The sequence below is a fragment of the Pseudophryne corroboree genome, chromosome 2 (assembly GCF_028390025.1).
Source record: "Pseudophryne corroboree isolate aPseCor3 chromosome 2, aPseCor3.hap2, whole genome shotgun sequence".
NCBI classification, from domain to species: Eukaryota; Metazoa; Chordata; class Amphibia; order Anura; family Myobatrachidae; genus Pseudophryne; species Pseudophryne corroboree.
Window position 1 is genome coordinate 233,812,420 of NC_086445.1, and position 21,095 is coordinate 233,833,514.

The following is a 21,095-nucleotide window of genomic DNA, read 5'->3' on the forward strand; positions in this document are numbered from 1 at the left end:
CATTAAATATGGGCAAATTCCAGCACGTCCCATGTTTTGCACATACCTTGAATTTGGTGGTGCAGAATTTTTTAAAAAACGACAGGGGCGTGCAAGAGATGCTGTCGGTGGCCAGAAGAATTGCGGGACACTTTCGGCGTACAGGCACCACGTACAGAAGACTGGAGCACCACCAAAAACTACTGAACCTGCCCTGCCATCATCTGAAGCAAGAAGTGGTAACGAGGTGGAATTCAACCCTCTATATGCTTCAGAGGTTGGAGGAGCAGCAAAAGGCCATTCAAGCCTATACAATTGAGCACGATATAGGAGGTGGAATGCACCTGTCTCAAGCGCAGTGGAGAATGATTTCAACGTTGTGCAAGGTTCTGATGCCCTTTGAACTTGCCACACGTGAAGTCAGTTCAGACACTGCCAGCCTGAGTCAGGTCATTCCCCTCATCAGGCTTTTGCAGAAGAAGCTGGAGACATTGAAGGAGGAGCTAACACGGAGCGATTCCGCTAGGCATGTGGGACTTGTGGATGGAGCCCTTAATTCGCTTAACAAGGATTCACGGGTGGTCAATCTGTTGAAATCAGAGCACTACATTTTGGCCACCGTGCTCGATCCTAGATTTAAAGCCTACCTTGGATCTCTCTTTCCGGCAGACACAAGTCTGCTGGGGTTGAAAGACCTGCTGGTGAGAAAATTGTCAAGTCAAGCGGAACGCGACCTGTCAACATCTCCTCCTTCACATTCTCCCGCAACTGGGGGTGCGAGGAAAAGGCTCAGAATTCCGAGCCCACCCGCTGGCGGTGATGCAGGGCAGTCTGGAGCGACTGCTGATGCTGACATCTGGTGCGGACTGAAGGACCTGACAACGATTACGGACATGTCGTCTACTGTCACTGCATATGATTCTCTCAACATTGAAAGAATGGTGGAGGATTATATGAGTGACCGCATCCAAGTAGGCACGTCACACAGTCCGTACTTATACTGGCAGGAAAAAGAGGCAATTTGGAGGCCCTTGCACAAACTGGCTTTATTCTACCTAAGTTGCCCTCCCACAAGTGTGTACTCCGAAAGAGTGTTTAGTGCCGCCGCTCACCTTGTCAGCAATCGGCGTACGAGGTTACATCCAGAAAATGTGGAGAAGATGATGTTCATTAAAATGAATTATAATCAATTCCTCCGCGGAGACATTGACCAGCAGCAATTGCCTCCACAAAGTACACAGGGAGCTGAGATGGTGGATTCCAGTGGGGACGAATTGATAATCTGTGAGGAGGGGGATGTACACGGTGATATATCGGAGGATGATGATGAGGTGACATCTTGCCTCTGTAGAGCCAGTTTGTGCAAGGAGAGATTAATTGCTTCTTTTTTGGGGGGGGTCCAAACCAACCCGTCATATCAGTCACAGTCGTGTGGCAGACCCTGTCACTGAAATGAAGGGTTGGTTGAAGTGTGCATGTCCTGTTTATACAACATAAGGGTGGGTGGGAGGGCCCAAGGACAATTCCATCTTGCACCTCTTTTTTCTTTTATTTTTCTTTGCGTCATGTGCTGTTTGGGGAGGGTTTTTTGGAAGGGCCATCCTGCGTGACACTGCAGTGCCACTCCTAGATGGGCCCGGTGTTTGTGTCGGCCACTAGGGTCGCTTATCTTACTCACACAGTCAGCTACCTCATTGCGCCTCTTTTTTTCTTTGCGTCATGTGCTGTTTGGGGAGGGTTTTTTGGAAGGGCCATCCTGCGTGACACTGCAGTGCCACTCCTAGATGGGCCCGGTGTTTGTGTCGGCCACTAGGGTCGCTTATCTTACTCACACAGTCAGCTACCTCATTGCGCCTCTTTTTTTCTTTGCGTCATGTGCTGTTTGGGGAGGGTTTTTTGGAAGGGCCATCCTGCGTGACACTGCAGTGCCACTCCTAGATGGGCCCGGTGTTTGTGTCGGCCACTAGGGTCGCTTATCTTACTCACACAGCGACCTCGGTGCAAATTTTAGGACTAAAAATAATATTGTGAGGTGTGAGGTATTCAGAATAGACTGAAAATGAGTGTAAATTATGGTTTTTGAGGTTAATAATACTTTGGGATCAAAATGACCCCCAAATTCTATGATTTAAGCTGTTTTTTAGGGTTTTTTGAAAAAAACACCCGAATCCAAAACACACCCGAATCCGACAAAAAAAATTCGGTGAGGTTTTGCCAAAACGCGGTCGAACCCAAAACACGGCCGCGGAACCGAACCCAAAACCAAAACACAAAACCCGAAAAATTTCCGGCGCTCATCTCTATCAGCTACTAACTGTAATTTTTGAAACCCAGCCTGTGAAATGGCAGTTAGGAGCCGATTGGCTGGGACGTTATCTCCGTCGACTTTATCTCCATCCCAGGCTTAGTAAATAGACCCCATAGTGCTGAGATGTAGTGTGGAAGGTAGCATAGTGATGTAGTGTGGGGAGGTAGTGTAGTATAGTGTTGAGGTGTAGTGTGGGGTGGTAACGTAGTGATGTAGTGTGGGGTGGTAGTGCAGTGATATAGTGCGGAGGTAGTATGGGTAAGTAATGCAGTGATTTACTGTAGTGCGGAGATGTAGTGTGAGGAGGTAACGTAGCGATGTAGTGTGGGTTGGTAGTGCAGTGATATGGTGCAGAGATGAGGCGTGGGGCGGTAGCGTAGCAATGTAGTGTGAGATGGTAGTGCAGTGATATGGTGCAGAGATGTAGTGTGGGGTGGTAGTGCAGTGATATGGTGCAGAGATGTAGTGTGGGGAGGTAGCGTAGTAGTATAGTGATGAGATGTGGTATGGGGAGGTGGTTCAGGGATATAGTATAGGGGTGTAGTGTTGGGTGGTAGTTTGGGTATGTATAGTGCTGGGATGTAGGGTGAGGGGGTAACAATGTGATATAGTTCAGGCATGTTTTGCAGAGATGTAGGAGTGATATAGTGCAGAGATGTAGTATAGTGAAGATATGTAATATGGGGAGGTACTGTAGTGCAGTGATGTAGTATGCCACCACACCACCCTGGACACACAGGGAGAACTTCTGTGCAGCGACCACACGCCCGGTGGCGGCACTTAATAGGCCCTTCATAAATTTCAGCTCCAGGCCTATGTGGATCTTAATCTGGCACTGTGTGTGTGTGTGTGTGTGTGTGTGTGTGTGTGTGTGTGTCTGGGGGGGGTGATTACTGGGGGTATCTTTAATAAATGTTGGCAGCACTGTGTTTATGTGAGTGAATGTTTTTTTGTTTTTTTTGTGTGTGAATGTTTCTAAGTGAGGTGTGTGTCTGTGTTTTTTAAAGGAAAGTTGTGTGTTTAAGTGAAAGAGGCATGTGTGTGTGTGTGTGTGTGTGTGTGTGTGTGTGTGTGTGTGTAATTGTGTGTAAGTAAAAGTGGCATGTGTGTGTTTGTGTAATTGTGTGTGTTTAAGTGAAAGTGACGTGGTGTGTGTGTGTGTGTGTGTGTGTGTGTGTGTGTAATTGTGTGTAAGTGAAAGTGGCGTGTGTGTAAGTGAAAGTGGTGTGTGTGTGTGTGTGTGTGGGGGGGGGTGATTACTGGGGGTATCTTTAATAAATGTTGGCAGCACTGTGTTTATGTGTGTGAATGTTTTTTTGGTTTTTTTGTGTGTGAATGTTTTTAAGTGAGGTGTGTGTCTGTGTTTTTTAAAGGAAAGTTGTGTGTTTAAGTGAAAGAGGCATGTGTGTGTGTGTGTGTGTGTAATTGTGTGTAAGTAAAAGTGGCATGTGTGTGTTTGTGTAATTGTGTGTGTTTAAGTGAAAGTGACGTGTGTGTGTGTAATTGTGTGTAAGTGAAAGTGGCGTGTGTGTAAGTGAAAGTGGTGTGTGTGTGTGTGTGTGTGTAAGTGAAAGAGGCATGTGTGTAATTGTGTGTGTAAGTGAAAGTGACATGTGTGTGTGTAATTGTGTGAAAGTGGCGTGTGTGTGTGTAAGTGAAGGTGGCGTGTGTGTGTAATTGTGTGTAAGTGAAAGTGACGTGTGTGTGTAATTGTGTGTAAGTGAAAAAGGCACATGTAAGTGAAAAAGGCGTGTGTTTAAGTGAAAAAGGCATGTATATGTAAGCGAAAGAGGTGTGTGTGTAAGTGAAAGAGGCGTGTGAGTTAGTGAAAGAGGTGTGTGTATGTGTGTAAGTGAAAAAGACGTGTGTGTAAAGGAAAGAAGCATGTGTGTAAGTGAAAGAGGCGTATGAGTTAGTGAAAAAGGTGTGTGTGTGTGTGTGTGTGTGTGTGTGTGTAAGTGAAAGAGGTGTGTTTGTTTTCAGTGAAAAAGGCATGTGTGTGTGCAAGGAAAAGGTATGCGTGTATGTAAGCAAAATATATGTGTGTGTGTGTGTGTGTATCTATACTATTGTGAAAGGCTCCTGAGTATGCTGCTACTGTTCACCCTGTGTACCAGATATATACATATGGCGTATATGTATGTGTATATATATCTATCCCTATATGTATAGGGGGGGGGGGCACCAACATTTTATCATGCCTCCGGGCGACTGGGGCGAACTTACGCCACTGGGTTTCAGGCTGATGTTCATCATCTGGGTCGTTCGGGTTTAGTGGTGCAGAAGCTGGTGTGGTATCTCTATCTGGAGGTGCTGGACTCGGAGGTGGTGGCACAGTCTGATAAATTACATATCCGGGGTTAATTCTCTGAAGTTGTTCCTCCTGTCCCAATCATGTAGTTTGAGTTGTCTGTGGAAAAGGTGCATGCTGTTGTCCTTGACTCATCACCGCCAACATCCACTGCATTATGGAATTCATGTTTTGTAAATGCGTTGCAATGAGTGAAGTATTTGATGAGGTTTGGCTGTAGCGGTTTTTCATGTGATCTGGCACTAGGTGGTGTCGACAAGTTTGCTTAATGATAATATCATTACCCCTAGCTTCTCATCTATGCTCTGGAACATTGCCTTTGAGGAGTCCTTTTCCTCTTTTAAACTGTCTAAGACCTACCCAAGAGTTTCATCCATCTTTTGAAACCTTAATTCCACAGTTTCCCTGAAACTGTCCTGACAGATCTCCATCACTTTAGCAGTTTCCTGGACACGTGCAACTCTTCTTTGTGGCTGACGTTCCTGGAGCCAATTGAAACTGTGTTGGAGCTTTGCCAATTTGGTCACATTTTGAACTGGTTGATTTAGCTTGAGCACTGCAAGTACTGAGGACAAAGTAGCTGATAGATTAATACTGTATCAAGCCTTTCAAATAAACAACCACCTGCAGCCACCGTTCAGCTCTACATCACCAATACGACAACTTTCCCCAAAACATTAAGGGCCTAATTCTGAGTCACATGCTGTTCTGTATATCGCAGCATTCAGAAAGCAGCTATGTGACTATACATGTAGCTTACCTGCATATACATCGTGCTGCCCCACTGTTGTCTGTCCACCAGTGCAGCATCATCACTACCCTATGCTGGGTAAAAGAGATCCGTCTGAAATAGGTATCCACTCAGCACACGCACAACTGAAAGTAGGACTCTGGCTACATGCCAACAACACCTCCAAAACACACCCATGAGACAGTTTTCTCCCAATCATATGCCTAGTTGTTGTCCAGTTGACACCCCAGAGAATCATCCTCAGAATTGTGGAAGATGTGTGAGTTTGCTTTGTGCATGAACAGTTTGCAAATACATGTGCAACTCAGAATTAGAACTGATCTGTACAACGGAGAAAAGGAAACCAATTTCAGTCTGTATCCCTAGTCTTACATCCTGCTTTCATAGTAATCGCTTATTTCTCCTTACAGAAGGGAAATGCGTGACTTTGGGGTAAAAGTCTCCATCATAGAACCAGGCACATTTCAAACTCTGATGGCAAACTCAATGGACGGCCATGGAAATAACTTGAGGCGCCTGTGGGAAAATCTCCCTACAGCACTGAAGGACAGCTATGGCCAGCGCTACTATGATCAATGTAAGTTGGTAACTGTAGATCTTATTATCATTTATTTAATAGAAAAACTTGACTATTATACTTGAACAACTATTTATTATAAATCTCCTGGCTAATGCACAAGAAACAATGTATACACACACTCACAATTACATTCTGTATGTTGTAGCCTTTTGCTGAAATTTGCCAATTCTGTTAAAAATGATGGCTGCAAGTTACTGACATTTACACTGTCTCAGGCAACTCACGCCCACATACATCACAGATTTTCCTTCGCTGCCTATATGTTCTGTGTATTCACATGGTCCTCACCCAGTTGCCACCCAGAAAATTGGTAATTGTTTTATTGAAGTAACATAAATGGTGGCTGAAAAAGCATTGCAGACAATCAACACAGTATAAGGATGAGATATAAATACAGGAACATAGATAGCATCCCATATTTGATCTGGATTGTAGGAAAACCACACCCCCTTCCTGAGCCAGTAATGTCACCGACGGTGGCTGTGCGTGCCTGAACAGAGCAACACTTGAATTGCTCCATTGGGCGCCACCTAGTGGCTGTTGGCTCGCAAAACACTTGAATTCCCCCTCAGAGGTGAGAAGCAGCATTAGCCTTTTATTATATAGGATAAGTATAATGTATCTCTAGGTTCTCATCCATGTGCAACAGTGGGGTAAATTTACTAAGAATCGTATTTTCCCGTTTGAGGTCAAAGTTCAATCACGAATGACATCGAAAGTGGAAATATGCAACTTTTTGAATTGATTACGACTAATTTACTAAGCTGCCGTATTCTGCATTTTCGGGTTTTCCGATGTCGATGTCATTCGTTTTTTTAGGCAGTGTTTTACGTGAGTGACTTGTAAAACACTGCCGACTTTAATACAATGAATCTCGGCCGGATCTGAGAGATCCGTGCTGGGCTTCATTGTGCACCTTGTTAAAAAAAAAAAATGTTTAAACTTAAAAAAAAAATTGCGTGGGGTCCCCCCTCCTAAGCCAAACCAGCCTCGGGCTCTTTGAGCCGGTCCTGGTTGCAAAAATATGGGGAAAAAATTGTCAGGGGTTCCCCCATATTTAAACAACCAGCACCGGGCTCTGCGCCTGGTCCTGGTTCCAAAAATACGGGGGACAAAAAGCGTAGGGGTCCCCCGTATTTTTGAAACCAGCACCGGGCTCCACTAGCTGGACAGATAATGCCACAGCCGGGGGTCACTTCTATACAGCGCCCTGCGGCCGTGGCATTAAATACCCAACTAGTCACCCCTGGCCGGGGTACCCTGGAGGAGTGGGAACCCCTTCAATCAAGGGGTCCCCCCCTCCAGCCACCCAAGGACCAGGGGTGAAGCCCGAGGCTGTCCCCCCCATCCAATGGGCTGCGGATGGGGGGCTGATAGCCTTTGTTGTAAGTTATGAATATTGTTTTTAGTAGCAGTACTACAAGTCCCAGCAAGCCTCCCCTGCAAGCTGGTACTTGGAGAACCACAAGTACCAGCATGCGGCGGAAAACCGGGCCCGCTGGTACCTGTAGTACTACTACTAAAAAAATACCCCAATAAAGACATAACACACACACCTTGAAAGTATAACTTTAATGCATACATACACACCACCATATACACATACTTACCTTATGTTCACACGAGGGTCGGTCCTCTTCTCCATGTAGAATCCATGGTGTACCTGTTGAAAAAATTCTACTCACCAAATCCAGTGTAGAGGGCTCCTCGGATAATCCATTTGTAATCCACGTACTTGTAAAAATAAAAAAACGGACACCCGACCACGAACTGAAAGGGGCCCCATGTTTTCACATGGGACCCCTTTCCCCGAATGCCAGAAACCCCCTCTGACTTATGTCTAAGAGGGTTTCTTCAGCCAATCAGGGAGCGCCACATTGTGGCACCCTCCTGATCGGCTGTGTGCTCCTGTACTGTCTGACAGGCGGCACACGGCAGTGTTCCAATGTAGCGCCTATGCGCTCCATTATAACCAATGGTGGGAACTTTGTGGTCAGCGGGTGACCGAAAGTAACCTCACCGCTGACCACAAAGTTCCCACCATTGGTTATAATGGAGCGCATAGGCGCTACATTGTAACACTGCCGTGTGCCGCCTGTCAGACAGTACAGGAGCACACAGCCGATCAGGAGGGTGCCACAACGTGGCGCTCCCTGATTGGCTGAAGAAACCCTCTTAGACATAAGTCAGAGAGGGTTTCTGGCATTCGGTGAAAGGGGTCCCATGTGAAAACATGGGGCCCCTTTCAGTTCGTGGTCGGGTGTCCGTTTTTTTATTTTTACAAGTACGTGGATTACAAATGGATTATCCGAGGAGCCTTCTACACTGGATTTGGTGAGTAGAATTTTTTCAACAGGTACACCATGGATTCTACATGGAGAAGAGGACCGACCCTCGTGTGAACATAAGGTAAGTATGTGTATATGGTGGTGTGTATGTATGCATTAAAGTTATACTTTCGAGGTGTGTGTGTTATGTCTTTATTGGGGTATTTTTTTAGTAGTAGTACTACAGGTACCAGCGGGCCCGGTTTTCCGCCGCATGCTGGTACTTGTGGTTCTCCAAGTACCAGCTTGCGGGGGAGGCTTGCTGGGACTTGTAGTACTGCTACTAAAAACAATATTCATAACTTACAACAAAGGCTATCAGCCCCCCATCCGCAGCCCATTGGATGGGGGGACAGCCTCGGGCTTCACCCCTGGCCCTTGGGTGGCTGGAGGGGGGGACCCCTTGATTGAAGGGGTTCCCACTCCTCCAGGGTACCCCGGCCAGGGGTGACTAGTTGGGTATTTAATGCCACGGCCGCAGGGCGCTGTATAAAAGTGACCCCCGGCTGTGGCATTATCTGTCCAGCTAGTGGAGCCCGGTGCTGGTTTCAAAAATGCGGGGGACCCCTACGCTTTTTGTCCCCCGTATTTTTGGAACCAGGACCAGGCGCAGAGCCCGGTGCTGGTTGTTTAAATAAGGGGGAACACCTGTCAATTTTTTCCCCATATTTCTCCTTCATCCACTAGGGGCCACTGGAGCGTAGTTACAATGGGGAAATAGTAGGCAGTAATTGGGAGCTGGCACTTTAAAATTCTAACACTGTGGCTAGCTCCTCCCCTACTATCTCCCCTCCAAGCCAGTCTTAGTTTAGTGCCCGAGGTAGCTGGTTCACTTGGGTTTAGCTGAAGAATTTTTTCTTTTTTCTTTATTATTTTATTTTTCTTTCTTACACACACAGACTGGCAGCTCTGCCACTGCCAGTCTGCACCGCGGGAGCTGCCGGCGGGGTCCCATCGCAGCTGTGTGCTGCTCGGGATGGTCCCCGGCTGAGGGAGACACTGAGCTCTCCTGAGTTGGCGGACACCGCTGCGTGCGGCGCGTGTCGGGCCGCTCCACCAGCAGAAGATTCTGGCAGCATGGCAGCGGTGAGTATCAAAAGTGGCCGGACACCGCTGCGTGCGGCGCGTGTCGGGGCCGATCAGTTGAGCAGACACCGCTGAGTGCGGCGCCTGACGACACTACATCAAGCGGTGAGTACAATCTCCCCCCCCTCCAGACTGATGTAGGATCTTTCTTGATTTAATGTACTCAGAAGGGCGCACTTACTGATTTAAACTGGGCGCCATTATGTGGGGGGCGGAGCTTCAGCCCGCTCTGTAAGCGGGCTCAGCGCTCTAAGCTACCCGGCAGGCAGCCGGGTGATATATATATTACAGCCCCGCGGGTAATACATATCCCTGCGGGTAACAGTGCGGTTGTAATTACGGAGCAGGGGGGCGGAGCTAACTCCCGCTCCGTTCGGCGGGCTCAGGCTCTCCTCTCCCCGGCCGCAGCATACAGGCGGCCGGGGGATACACACTTATGCTACAGGCATAAGGCATAAGATACACACTTATGCTACAGCATACAGGCGGCCGGGGGTTACATAAGTACCGCTCCCCGGCCGCAGCATACACCGCTCCCCGGCCGCAGCATACAGGCGGCCGGGGAGATACATTTACATAAGCACCCCTCCCCGGCCGCAGCATACAGGCGGCCGGGGAGATACATTTATATAAGCACCCCTCCCCGGCCGCAGCATACAGGCGGACGGGGGTTACATTACAATTGACACCTCCGGCCGCAGCATACAGGCGGCCGGAGGAGACTTGGCGCTTTCCGCTGAAGATGCAGCGGATTTGAATTGGGCGCCAAAGCGGGGGGGCGGAGCTAACTCCCGCTCTGTACGGCGGGCTCTCTCCGCTCCCCGTGCCGCTGCTGCAGGACGTGACGCCGCGCTACAGTCCCCCGCTCCCCGGGCCGCTGAAAGCTCCCTAGTCATAGTATAAGGTATGAGGGGGGGAGGGGGTGATGACTTATAACCCGCTTTACTCAGCGGGCTCCCCGGCGGCTCCCAGCTCGGCCTGTCTCTGGGGTTTTCAGTCTGTCTATGCACTGCTGAAATATAGCTACATTCCTTCCTGCCCGGTATTTTATACATAGAGATCAGGGAACCTGCTCTATTACAGGAGCTGGGGCCAGTGGCGCACCCAGGGGGGGTTTCCGAGTACCCAGAAACCCCCCTCCACCAAAAAAAAAAAAAAAAAAAATTTTTTTTTTTTTAAATGCTGCATGAGTATTGTTAATGGCTGTCTAGCGTCCTCTGCAGCCTGCTCTCTTCCTGGTGGCACTTGTAAGTGCTTCATAAAAGTTTACTTTATTTTAATTATAGTACATATATATCCATGTGCAATTTGTGCATACATATATACACATGTATATACATACATATAAACACACACACATGATATATATACATGCGTATATATACTTGTACTGTATGTATATGTATATATATATATATATATATATATATATATTATCCTTTATATGGCGCCACAAGGGTTCCGCAGCGCCCAATTACAGAGTACATAAATAATCAAACAGGAAAACAGCAACTTACAGTTGATGACAGTATAGGACAAGTACAGGGTAAATAAACATAGTTACATCAGCAGATGACACTGGAATAAGTATCAGGTGGCAGAAGACTGCTGGAGTTGATGCAGTTGAAGATTATTAAAGTAAGACAAAGGATAAGCACATGAGGGAAGAGGGCCCTGCTCGTGAGAGCTTACATTCTAAAGGGGAGGGATAGATAGACAAAGGTGACACAGATGGGGTACATAGAGAACGTAGAACAGAGGGTTAGGATGAGATTTGGCTGGGTTTGGTGAAGAAGTGGGTCTTGAGAGCCTGTTTGAAGTTTTGTAGAGAGGTGGAGAGTCTGAGGGGGAGCGGTAGGGAATTCCAGAGAATTGGAGCAGCACGTGAAAAATCTTGGAGGTAGGAGTGGGAGGAAGTAATCAGTAGGCAGGAGAATCGGCGTGCATTAGCAGAGCGAAGAGGACGGGTGGGAGTGTAAAGGGAGATAAGGTCAGAGATGTAGATGGGAGAGGAGTGGGTGAGGGCTTTGTAAGCGAGTGCGAGAAGCTTGAAATGGATATATATATATGCATGTTTAATATGCTATGTGTATATTATATATATATATATATTTATATATATATATATATATATATAGGTGTATATACGGTATATATGTGTACATATATAGATATGTATATATATATGTATATATATATATATATATACACAGACACACTAGTTTTACGGACCCAGCATGTACTGGGTCACCTCAGTCCCCGCCCCCGTGCTTGGCTCCACCCAGTTCTGGAAACCCCCCCATGAAAATCCTGCGTTTGCCACTGGGGGCTCAGCTCTTTAATAATAAAAATTTACTGTGCACTATTTCTTTACTCTACAAATACACAGTATTTATTTACCCTATTAGGTTCACATAGACAGTATATATCTACCCGGTTGGGTTCACTGTGGTGTGTCTATGTATGTATATATATATATATATATAGATATGTTTGTATATATATTTAAGTGTGTGTGAGCTGTATATAGATATGTGCATACAATAATGCATAGGGGATAAAACAAGAAATACCATTTTACCCCATCTTTTCTCACAGGCTGGCCACCATTCTGGAAAGCCAGCGGAACATCTGGTGCACCTAAATTAGCCGTGCTCTACATACAGGGCGGGGTGTTGCCTTCCCTTTATTATTCCTTTGGTGTGACTAGTTACTAATACTATTAGTAATTTGGGGAATGTGCGTAAGGCATCAGACAGATAACGCTGTGACTCAGTACGCTAGTAGCGGGTATCTGTACAGAGGGGGGGAGATCCTATAGCCTAGGGCTAAGACTCCTGTCCCACGGCGCAGCACTACTGGTTCAGGTCTCCGCTGCTCCACAAAGTTTATTTGAATCGTGTTGGTCACTATACATTATAGTGGAGACTTTACATAGGGCTGTGTTTATTTAACCGCCTTTTCTCCTTTCGTTTGTCTCACCTGGGATAGTCAAAGAACTCCCTCTTAGGTGTGAAGTATGCAGTGGAGCCATCTGCATAGCCCTCCACGCACCTGCGGGACACTCCTGTTTGAACAGCTCAGATTATACAGGTAATGTCGCTGTTAACCAGAGACCTTGTACGTCATTTCACCTCTCCAGGTTTCTAAAGGAACCTTGCTAACCTTCCATGTGACCATACTAATGATGTCTGTTTTCTATGGAGTCTAAACCAGTGTCTCAGAATATCCAGGTGCATTATACAGCAGTTCGTCTGATACTGCAGGTGAAAGAGGTGGACACGTCAAGTCCCTCAGGGGTCGACGCCGATGACGAAATTACAGCGACTGGTCCAGTTTCGGATGAGCTGGGCGGGCTCCGGTAGGCGACCGGCAGACACCCGAATACACAATTTCAGGTATCAAACAATGTTTGTTTTCCTATCCTTTCCCCGCAGACGGCAGGGAAGGGTATCAGAACCTCTCCAGGGTATACCCCTCGATGTATCGCTGGTCCAACAAGCTGCCATTTTCCTGAGGCAACCTGGCTCAGGGATCCATCGAAGACATATATACGGCAGCAGGGTTCTACCTGGTCCGGAGCAGGTAGGTTGTGGAACAATTGTCCTCTAGGTTACAGGATGTTTCGCATCAGGATCAATGGAGACTTTGGTACAGGTCAGAATCACGATTCTGCGTTATGTTTCTTTGGAGATCTCCACGTCTGCAGGCTCGGAACCTGCATTTTCGCTTGGGCTGTCCTAACCCGACGACCTCTGGGGCTGCGACAGTGACAGGTGAACATGAAAACCTACGGGGCAGATGGTTCAGGGAAGGAACTTTCTGCAGGATTTCTTGAACCATTGGAGGTAAGTCCACTTTGCTTTCTCCTACTACTGCTCCAGCTCCAAGACAGACCTTTACCGGTTTTTCCTTTAGATTTTTCCGTGCCCTTTCAAGCTTTCGACTCCACACGGGAGATATCTCAGTAGCCAGGGGATCTCAGGGTAAAAAGGCTGAAGCAGAGGTTCAACATCCTCGGTCCAGTCTGATTTTAGGTCATCCTATACACCCACTACAGGTCAGACTTTCCTACCACCTGGAGGGTCCCAGGGTAGGCGCAGGTCGGTGGGAGAAGGCTTGGGCGGTTACAGACTAGATTTGGGGTACAACCGTCTCAGGAGTCACTCGGCATGGATCGGCCGATTTACGATGACAAGAGAGTCATACTGCAGGCGGTGCTCCATATGCTTCTAACCGCAGAGGGTGTTGATCCCTGTTTTTGAATCGGGACAGTTCTCAGGCCTTTGTTTTCTTTTCACGTTCCGAAGCCAGTTGGCTCGGCCAGGCCTATTCTGGCCTTAGAATCCTTTCAGTCGGTGATTGCTAGTTTAAACAAGAAAGGGAGTTTTACGTGTCCCTTGTCTTCAGAGATGCCTGTTTACTGATTTCGGTTGGTTTTCCTCGTCAGGCTTTTCTCAGATTCGCATTACAGGATTCTCATTTTCACTGTCAGTCCTTTCCTTTCGTTCTCTCTTCCGATCCCACAGGGTTCAGGAAGTTCGCAGAATAACTCTTTTTCAAAGGCAGGAGGTGACGTTGGTTCCCTAATGGGACAATCTACTGCTACTATCCCACTCTGTACATTAGGGGATTCTGAATGTCTGGAGGATCCAGAAGCTTCTGGTTCGACACAGATCCAATTTATGCTCCTCATAGACGTTTTCTCAACACAGTCAGGCTGCGACGTAATGAGTGGTCGCCTACACTCCCCTCTGAGCGGAGGACAACAATCTTCTTTCCACCAGGTCAAACTCCCGGATGAGGGAACATCCCCCGGAGTTTTGTCAGCTGGTCCGCTGTAGGCGGAGATTTCGGATCGACCTCAGGGCGTTCTGACTGACTCTTTAACCCTTTACTACTCTCGGACGTGAGCTCTGGCGGCAATAGCCGAGGATGCCCTCAGGGTTCCTGGGAGTTTCGGGTTATTCTATCCTGCCTCCTTTTCTATTTCTACATCACGGTCGATAACACAGGAGGGGAATATGCGTACTAGTCCTCTCGGTGGCTCTGGTTGGGCCTAGCATGATTTGAAGATACAGCTACACCTGTTGTCAGTAGAGGAGCCTTGGCTCCTACCTCGACGGGGCTTCAACAGGGTCCTTTTCTTTGTTCATCTTACGCTGGTTTCGTTTGACCGTGTGACTGTTCACGAGACCTCAGAAGGGAAGAGTTCCCTAGTTCGGTTAGGCCTACTGGGCCCCGATTTCAGAAGTCTGTTACCTCTTCTCGCTTTTGCCACTTTTGGAAAACTTTAAGGGACATAATAAGGAAAAAAGGGGTTTTCCCCTTCTTTCAGTTACCTTTCAGCCGCCATCCTTAGTTTCTCTGGGAGGTTTTGCTCGGCTGTGCTTCAAACCACATTGACCTGAATTTTAGGTTTCTTCCTTTTTTTTCCGGTTTTCTTCCAAAAGAGATTGACCTAGCGGCCGTAAATTCGTGCTCTTTTTCAGGGAGCACTCTATTGACAACTCCCCCGGCCGTAACTTCGTGCTCTTTTTCAGGGAGCACTCTATTGACATCTCCCCCGGCTGAGCTTCGGCCTCAGCGGTCGTCCCTTCCAGTGGGGATGTCCGTTTTTCATATAAATCTGACACTAGTGTCTTTCAGTCCTCTTTGAATGTTGTCAGGGCTCGCCGACTCTCTCTACAGAGATCTTAGGCTATTTGACAAAGTGTTTTTCCTCTTTGTTCTGTACGAGGCTCCCGTACTAAATAGCAGGGGTCCCAGCATAGGCTGGGCTATTGGATACATCTGACCATCAGACAGTCTTCTTGGCGGTTGCTCGAGAGCCTCCGTTTTCCATTTCAGCGCACTTTACGCGCGTTGTGGGACCTTTGTGGGCAGCTGCCCGTGGGGTCTCCACGAATACTTTATGTCGGGCGGCGACTGGGTCGGACCGACATTCGTTTTGTCAAATTCTACAAGTTTGACACTTTTGCGGCCTCTGCATCACAGTTTGGCCGAGCGGTTTTACAGGACTCTCAGCGCTCTCCCACCCGTTTTGGGAGCTCTGGGACGTCCCCATTGTAACTACGCTCCAGTGGCCCCTAGTGGATGAAGGAGAAATCAGGATTTTGGTACTTACCGATAAATCCCTTTCTCCGATTCCACAGGGGCCACTGGACGCCCGCCCAGCGCTGTTCCTCCTTGGTTTTTTGCGTAACGATTTGCAGATCACCATATGACTGCTTGTTGACTTCAGGCTAGCCTGGTTTTTGTCAGGTTCTGTTCCAGGTTTGGTTTGGGTTATCCTGGTTTACAGGGCGTCATTAACCTCCTCTACCTTAAGGTTTGTTTATTCCAGCTCTCCTCGGGCACAGTTTTACGTAGACTGGCTTGGAGGGGAGATAGTAGGGGAGGTGCTAACCACAGTGTTAGAATTTTAAAGTGCCAGCTCCCAATTACTGCCTACTATTTCCCCATTGTAACTACGCTCCAGTGGCCCCTGTGGAATCGGAGAAAGGGATTTATCGGTAAGTACCAAAATCCTGATTTTTGCAACCAGGACCGGCTCAAAGAGCCCGAGGCTGGTTTGGCTTAGGAGGGGGGACCCCACGCAATTTTTTTTCAAAAAATTAACACTTTCCCATCCCCTTCCCACTGATAAACATGCACGGATCTCATGGATCCCTGCATGCCTATCCAAACACGGGATAAAAAAGCAGGTCTGTTTTTTTTTAGCACTTTTTTACGATTTGTATTTCTGCACGGCAGTGTTTGGCTATTGTCGGCAGTGTTTGTGATTTGCACTTTTTAGTAAATTCCCGATTTCTACCAAATTGCAGGCGTATTTGACTGATGGTGTATTGATTCGTGATTTTTTCCTAGGACTTCCAAAATATTACGAATGCCCTCATCACTGCCGTGATTTTTGCTTAGTAAATTACCGAGATGACACTTTGAAGTAAAAACGGCATCTCGGTCAAAATCGGGACCTTAGTAAATATACCCCAATGTCTCTATTAACTCTCATCCATATATTCTGTATGGAACGCCACACCATTCAGAGTATGCCATATCCCACAGTATTAAAAAAAGAAACATTTTGATAGTGTACCACCATTTTATTAAGAGCACATAAACATGAAATACATAAGATCCTGTACAAAATCAAATGAAATAGAATCCTGACCCTCAGAGATTACCGATAAACCAGAGAACAGATGGACTCAAGCAAGAAACACATGCAGCCTGCCCGGGCGCCTGCCACAGGAATTGCCAGGTAGAGTCTGTACAGAGATGCATGTTGGCTTCTGCTTTCTGCCATGTGCCTGAGGAAGTGAACAGCAGAAAGTAGAAATTTGCTTCTAGTGTCAGGAATGTTGTACAAGTTTCTCTAACCCTGGTGACTCAGAGCAAGGAAGAGCGGAACAATCAACAGCCCATGAGCATGCAAAGAAATATAATAAAGTAAAATATTCCTACAGTATGGAGAAATAATGCTGATGATGCATTTCACTGTAGCAGTGGTGCAGCTTTAGGGCATGCATCTTAGTCGCACTGCACATGTGCTGCAATTGTGATACCCCAGTAGTGTAACCACATGTATTGATGTGTATGGGCATTACTGTGCATACAGTATATGGACACTTATTAAAAATAAACTGTTGGTACACTAAAGTTACTGGAGATACACAGGGGCAGAGTTATACAGAGCAGGGTGTGATCTGTCTCTGAGGAGAGGGGCGGAGTGCAGGAAAACCACACCCCCTTCCTGAGCCAGACTGACAGTTATTAATGGACATAGCCAGGTTCCCTCTCAAGGGCAGGACACTTTGCCTTACTTCAAAAGGAGAGATGTTTTATAATCTTACTATTCAGACTACTGAATTATTTCCCAATAACCAGTGAAGAACCTGAAAATAAGAAAAACAATACAAAAAATAAAATTAGAAACAAATTGCAAAATAACATATCATCAGGGAAGCAGAAAACAAGGCAGAGTGGACTGGGAACTCTGACAGGAAAGAGGATGATCTCTCCCATATCCAGATTATAAGGGGTACATTTACTAAAGCTTCTGAAACAGCGAATTGGTGATGTTGCTCATAGCAACCAATCAGATGCTGTCTATCATTTTCTAAAAGAGAACTCAGAGACAGCATCTGATTGGTTGTGATGGGCAACATCACCAGTTATCTGTTTTAGAAGCTTTAGTAAATTTACCCCTAAGAACCAACATATAACCCCCCCTCCTCCTATACCTGTAGGCTGCACAATCCTCAAACCATTAAATCAAGGGAATATCCTAACCTTTATTCCTAATAGCCTAAGAAATGCATCCTGCCCACCAGACCCATGCACATATCTTCCCATAATCTTAATTCAAGAATTCAGTCACCTTTTTTTAATGAAAAATGGGGTTTAAATGCTATAAAGTTTCTCTTAAAATAGTCAAGTGTAGGTACTGTACTGTACATACTGTAAGAATTAAAGAAAAGGGGAGAAAAGTACTAGGGCACTACTGACATAAATACAGGTCAAAATCACGTATAAAAAATGAAAAATACCTCCCTTAAATGAGTCCAGAGTAAACAGTCCAAAGTCTTTCTTGATTAGTCACTGTGTTGTCATCAATACGGGTCTATGAACCAAAGTTTCTTCAAACTAGTTAACAGCCTGTCAAAATGATGAAACAACATAACAGCAATGTCACCGACGGTGGCTGTGCGTGCCTGAACAGAGCAACACTTGAATTGCTCCATTGGGCACCACCTAGTGGCTGTTGGCTCGCAAAACACTTGAATTCCCCCACAGAGGTGAGAAGCAGCATTAGCCTTTTATTATATAGGATAAGTATAATGTATCTCTAGGTTCTCATCCATGTGCAACAATGTCTCTATTAACTCTCATCCATATATTCTGTATGGAACGCCACACCATTCAGAGTATGCCATATCCCACAGTATTAAAAAAAGAAACATTTTGATAGTGTACCACCATTTTATTAAGAGCACATAAACATGAAATACATAAGATCCTGTACAAAATCAAATTAAATAGAATCCTGACCCTCAGAGATTACCGATAAACCAGAGAACAGATGGACTCAAGCAAGAAACACATGCAGCCTGTCCGGGCGCCTGCCACAGGAATTGCCAGGTAGAGTCTGTACAGAGATGCATGTTGGCTTCTGCTTTCTGCCATGTGCCTGAGGAAGTGAACAGCAGAGAGTAGAAATTTGCTTCTAGTGGCAGGAATGTTGTACAAGTTTCTCTAACCCTGGTGACTCAGAGCAAGGAAGAGCGGAAGAATCAACAGCCCATGAGCATGCAAAGAAATATAATAAAGTAAAATATTCCTACAGTATGGAGAAATAATGCTGATGATGCATTTCACTGTAGCAGTGGTGCAGCTGTAGGGTATGCATCTTAGTCGCACTGCACATGTGCTACAATTGTGATACCCCAGTAGTGTAACCACATGTATTGATGTGTATGGGCATTACTGTGCATACAGTATATGGACACTTATTAAAAATAAACTGTTGGTACACTAAAGTTACTGGAGATACACAGGGGTGGAGTTATACAGAGCAGGGTGTGATCTGTCTCTGAGGAGAGGGGCAGAGTGATTTATCCAGAGGGTGAGAGGAATCTCCTGAGGTAACAGTGAAGAAAGGAGAGTGTGGTACAGTCTGAGAGGTATAAACTTAAGGTAGCTGGTGCAGACTGATCGACTGAGCAAGGCTTGAGAGAGAACCGGCACTAGTGTGCAGGGTGAGACTGTGGGCTGCACTGATTGGGACTTACTTCTCTCGGCTGCCAGAGGCAGACTTCCTGTGTTTCCCCCCTGGAGCCGCCTCCTCACACAGTGACTGACAGCAGAGACCTGTGGCTGGGGAAAAAATGCAGTCCTCCTCCCTGAAGGTGCTAAACAGCTGATCCTATGGACCATAGTTCAGGTCAGTATACTTACCTTCCCCCTGTCTGGATTCTCGCTGTCGGGATGCCATGGTCAGTATTCTGAATGCCTCCCGACCACCGGCATTAAGGAACCCAACTTGTTCTACAGCATAGTGAACTATAATTGTGCACTGAAAAGGATTTTACACTCATTTAGCTTCTCCAGGGCTGCATTTTAGAAGCAAGGGACAGATACACTGTTATTTCAGCACTTAAAGCTATCTTTCTGAGAACTGAAACAGTGCAATGGTAGATTTCTAGTCACCCACTTAGCATACCCTCCAACATTTTACACACAAAAATCGGTACAAATTAGAAAAAGGGGCGTGGTCATGGGTAAAGGGGGGGCGTGGTCACGCCCATTTTCCTATACTTTCAATGGAAGTTTGGAGAGCCAAAAATAGGTACAGACCATAAAAAAAGGTACTGTACCTATTAAAAAGGTACAGTTGGAGGGTATGACTTAACATTATCACTTACAGTTACCTTCCTAGGAGTGAATGATAAACTTTATGCCAATTTATATTTATGCAGTTTAACCATAGTTGGCTTCAGTTATTACCATTATAGATACTGTATGTTAATGAGGATCTAGTATATTTGTGCAGCGGTTGCCCATATTTGGTACTGGAGAGGGTACCAAGAGCAACTTCATATTCTCCTTAAACAATTGAGTTTAGATAAGCTGAAGGCTGCATAAGCCTGAGGCCATATAAGCGATCAACTTTTTGTGATTGGTTGTTAAATGACTAAGCAGTTGCTAGGCAGATCAGTTTTCCCGGTTGGTTTTTTCCTATTGGTTTAAGGGGTTGTGCATCAGGATGAAGAGGAGGGTCTTAGGTTAGTATATAGGGGGTGGCCATCTTGCTAGACTCCCTCTTGCCTTTCAGTTTATGCCCCAGGAAGGATAAGTACTATTGCTTATTTTCACTGCCTGTAAATTGTTTTTGTTTTGTTTTTTTTGAATTTCATTTGCCTTCTCTAGGGCATTATACAGTGCTGTGCCCCCTCTCTGCGTGTCATTGTATACTTTTGCAGATTCTCCCCCCTCTGCCATGCCTCGTCCAAAACGTGCAGCTCCCCCCCCCCGGCGCCTCGTGGATGCGGGGAGCGCCTTCCGCTCCCGCTCCCCGAGCGTTGCGCCACAGAGAGGACTTCCCCCTGTTTCAGACAGGCGGCGGGGACGGGCAGTTACAGCCCGCTCCCCTGCCGCACGGAGACGGGCGGCCAGCGGCCGCTCGTCACGTGGTGCCGACGCGCGCGGCTCGGCCGGGCCGTGCGTCCCGGCGCTCGCAGCGGGACGGGCCTCTCCTCTCCCTCCTGCCTCGGGCGTCTGCAGCACTTCCCCTCCGGCGGCCGGCGGCCGCTCTGCACGTGGCGCGGGTGCGCGCGGTCCGGCTGGGCCGCGCTCCCCGGCGTCTCCCGCGGGCGAAACGACTTCCCTCCCTCCTTCCATAAGTGCCTCCGGCCCTCCTCCTCCATCCCCGCGGTCGGCTCTCGGCGGCGTCCTGGGGGCACAAGCTGTGCCGGACGGCCGCGGCAGAGCTGCGGGGGGCGAGGGGGGGTCAATATGCAGCTGGGGGATATGAGCCCAGGGCAGCGGGTAGCGGCTCCCGCTGTCCCCGGGACAATACAGGGCCCCATACTACCCCCCTCAAGCGGGGGGTTTAGCACACCGCACCTCAATTTAAATAATATTGGGCCGTTTGGGCCTAGTGTCGCCGGGGCGGGGGACGTGGCAGCGGCGGCCGCCACACCCGCCCTGGCGGCAGTCACATGGCAGGGTTTTCCCCCGGCCTCGGTGGC

At 47.2% G+C, this 21,095-nt stretch overlaps 1 protein-coding gene across 5 annotated transcripts in view; it reads left to right on the forward strand.

Annotated features, from left to right (window-relative positions):
* Positions 1-21,095, forward strand: part of LOC135011413 (retinol dehydrogenase 7-like) — a 156,988-nt gene that overhangs the window by 123,989 nt on the left and 11,904 nt on the right. For all 5 annotated transcript variants that reach the window (XM_063952461.1, XM_063952459.1, XM_063952458.1 and 2 more), the window contains one exon: positions 5,760-5,926. In XM_063952461.1, coding sequence (XP_063808531.1) covers positions 5,760-5,926 — 167 coding nt within the window. The remainder of the gene's footprint in view (positions 1-5,759; positions 5,927-21,095) is intronic.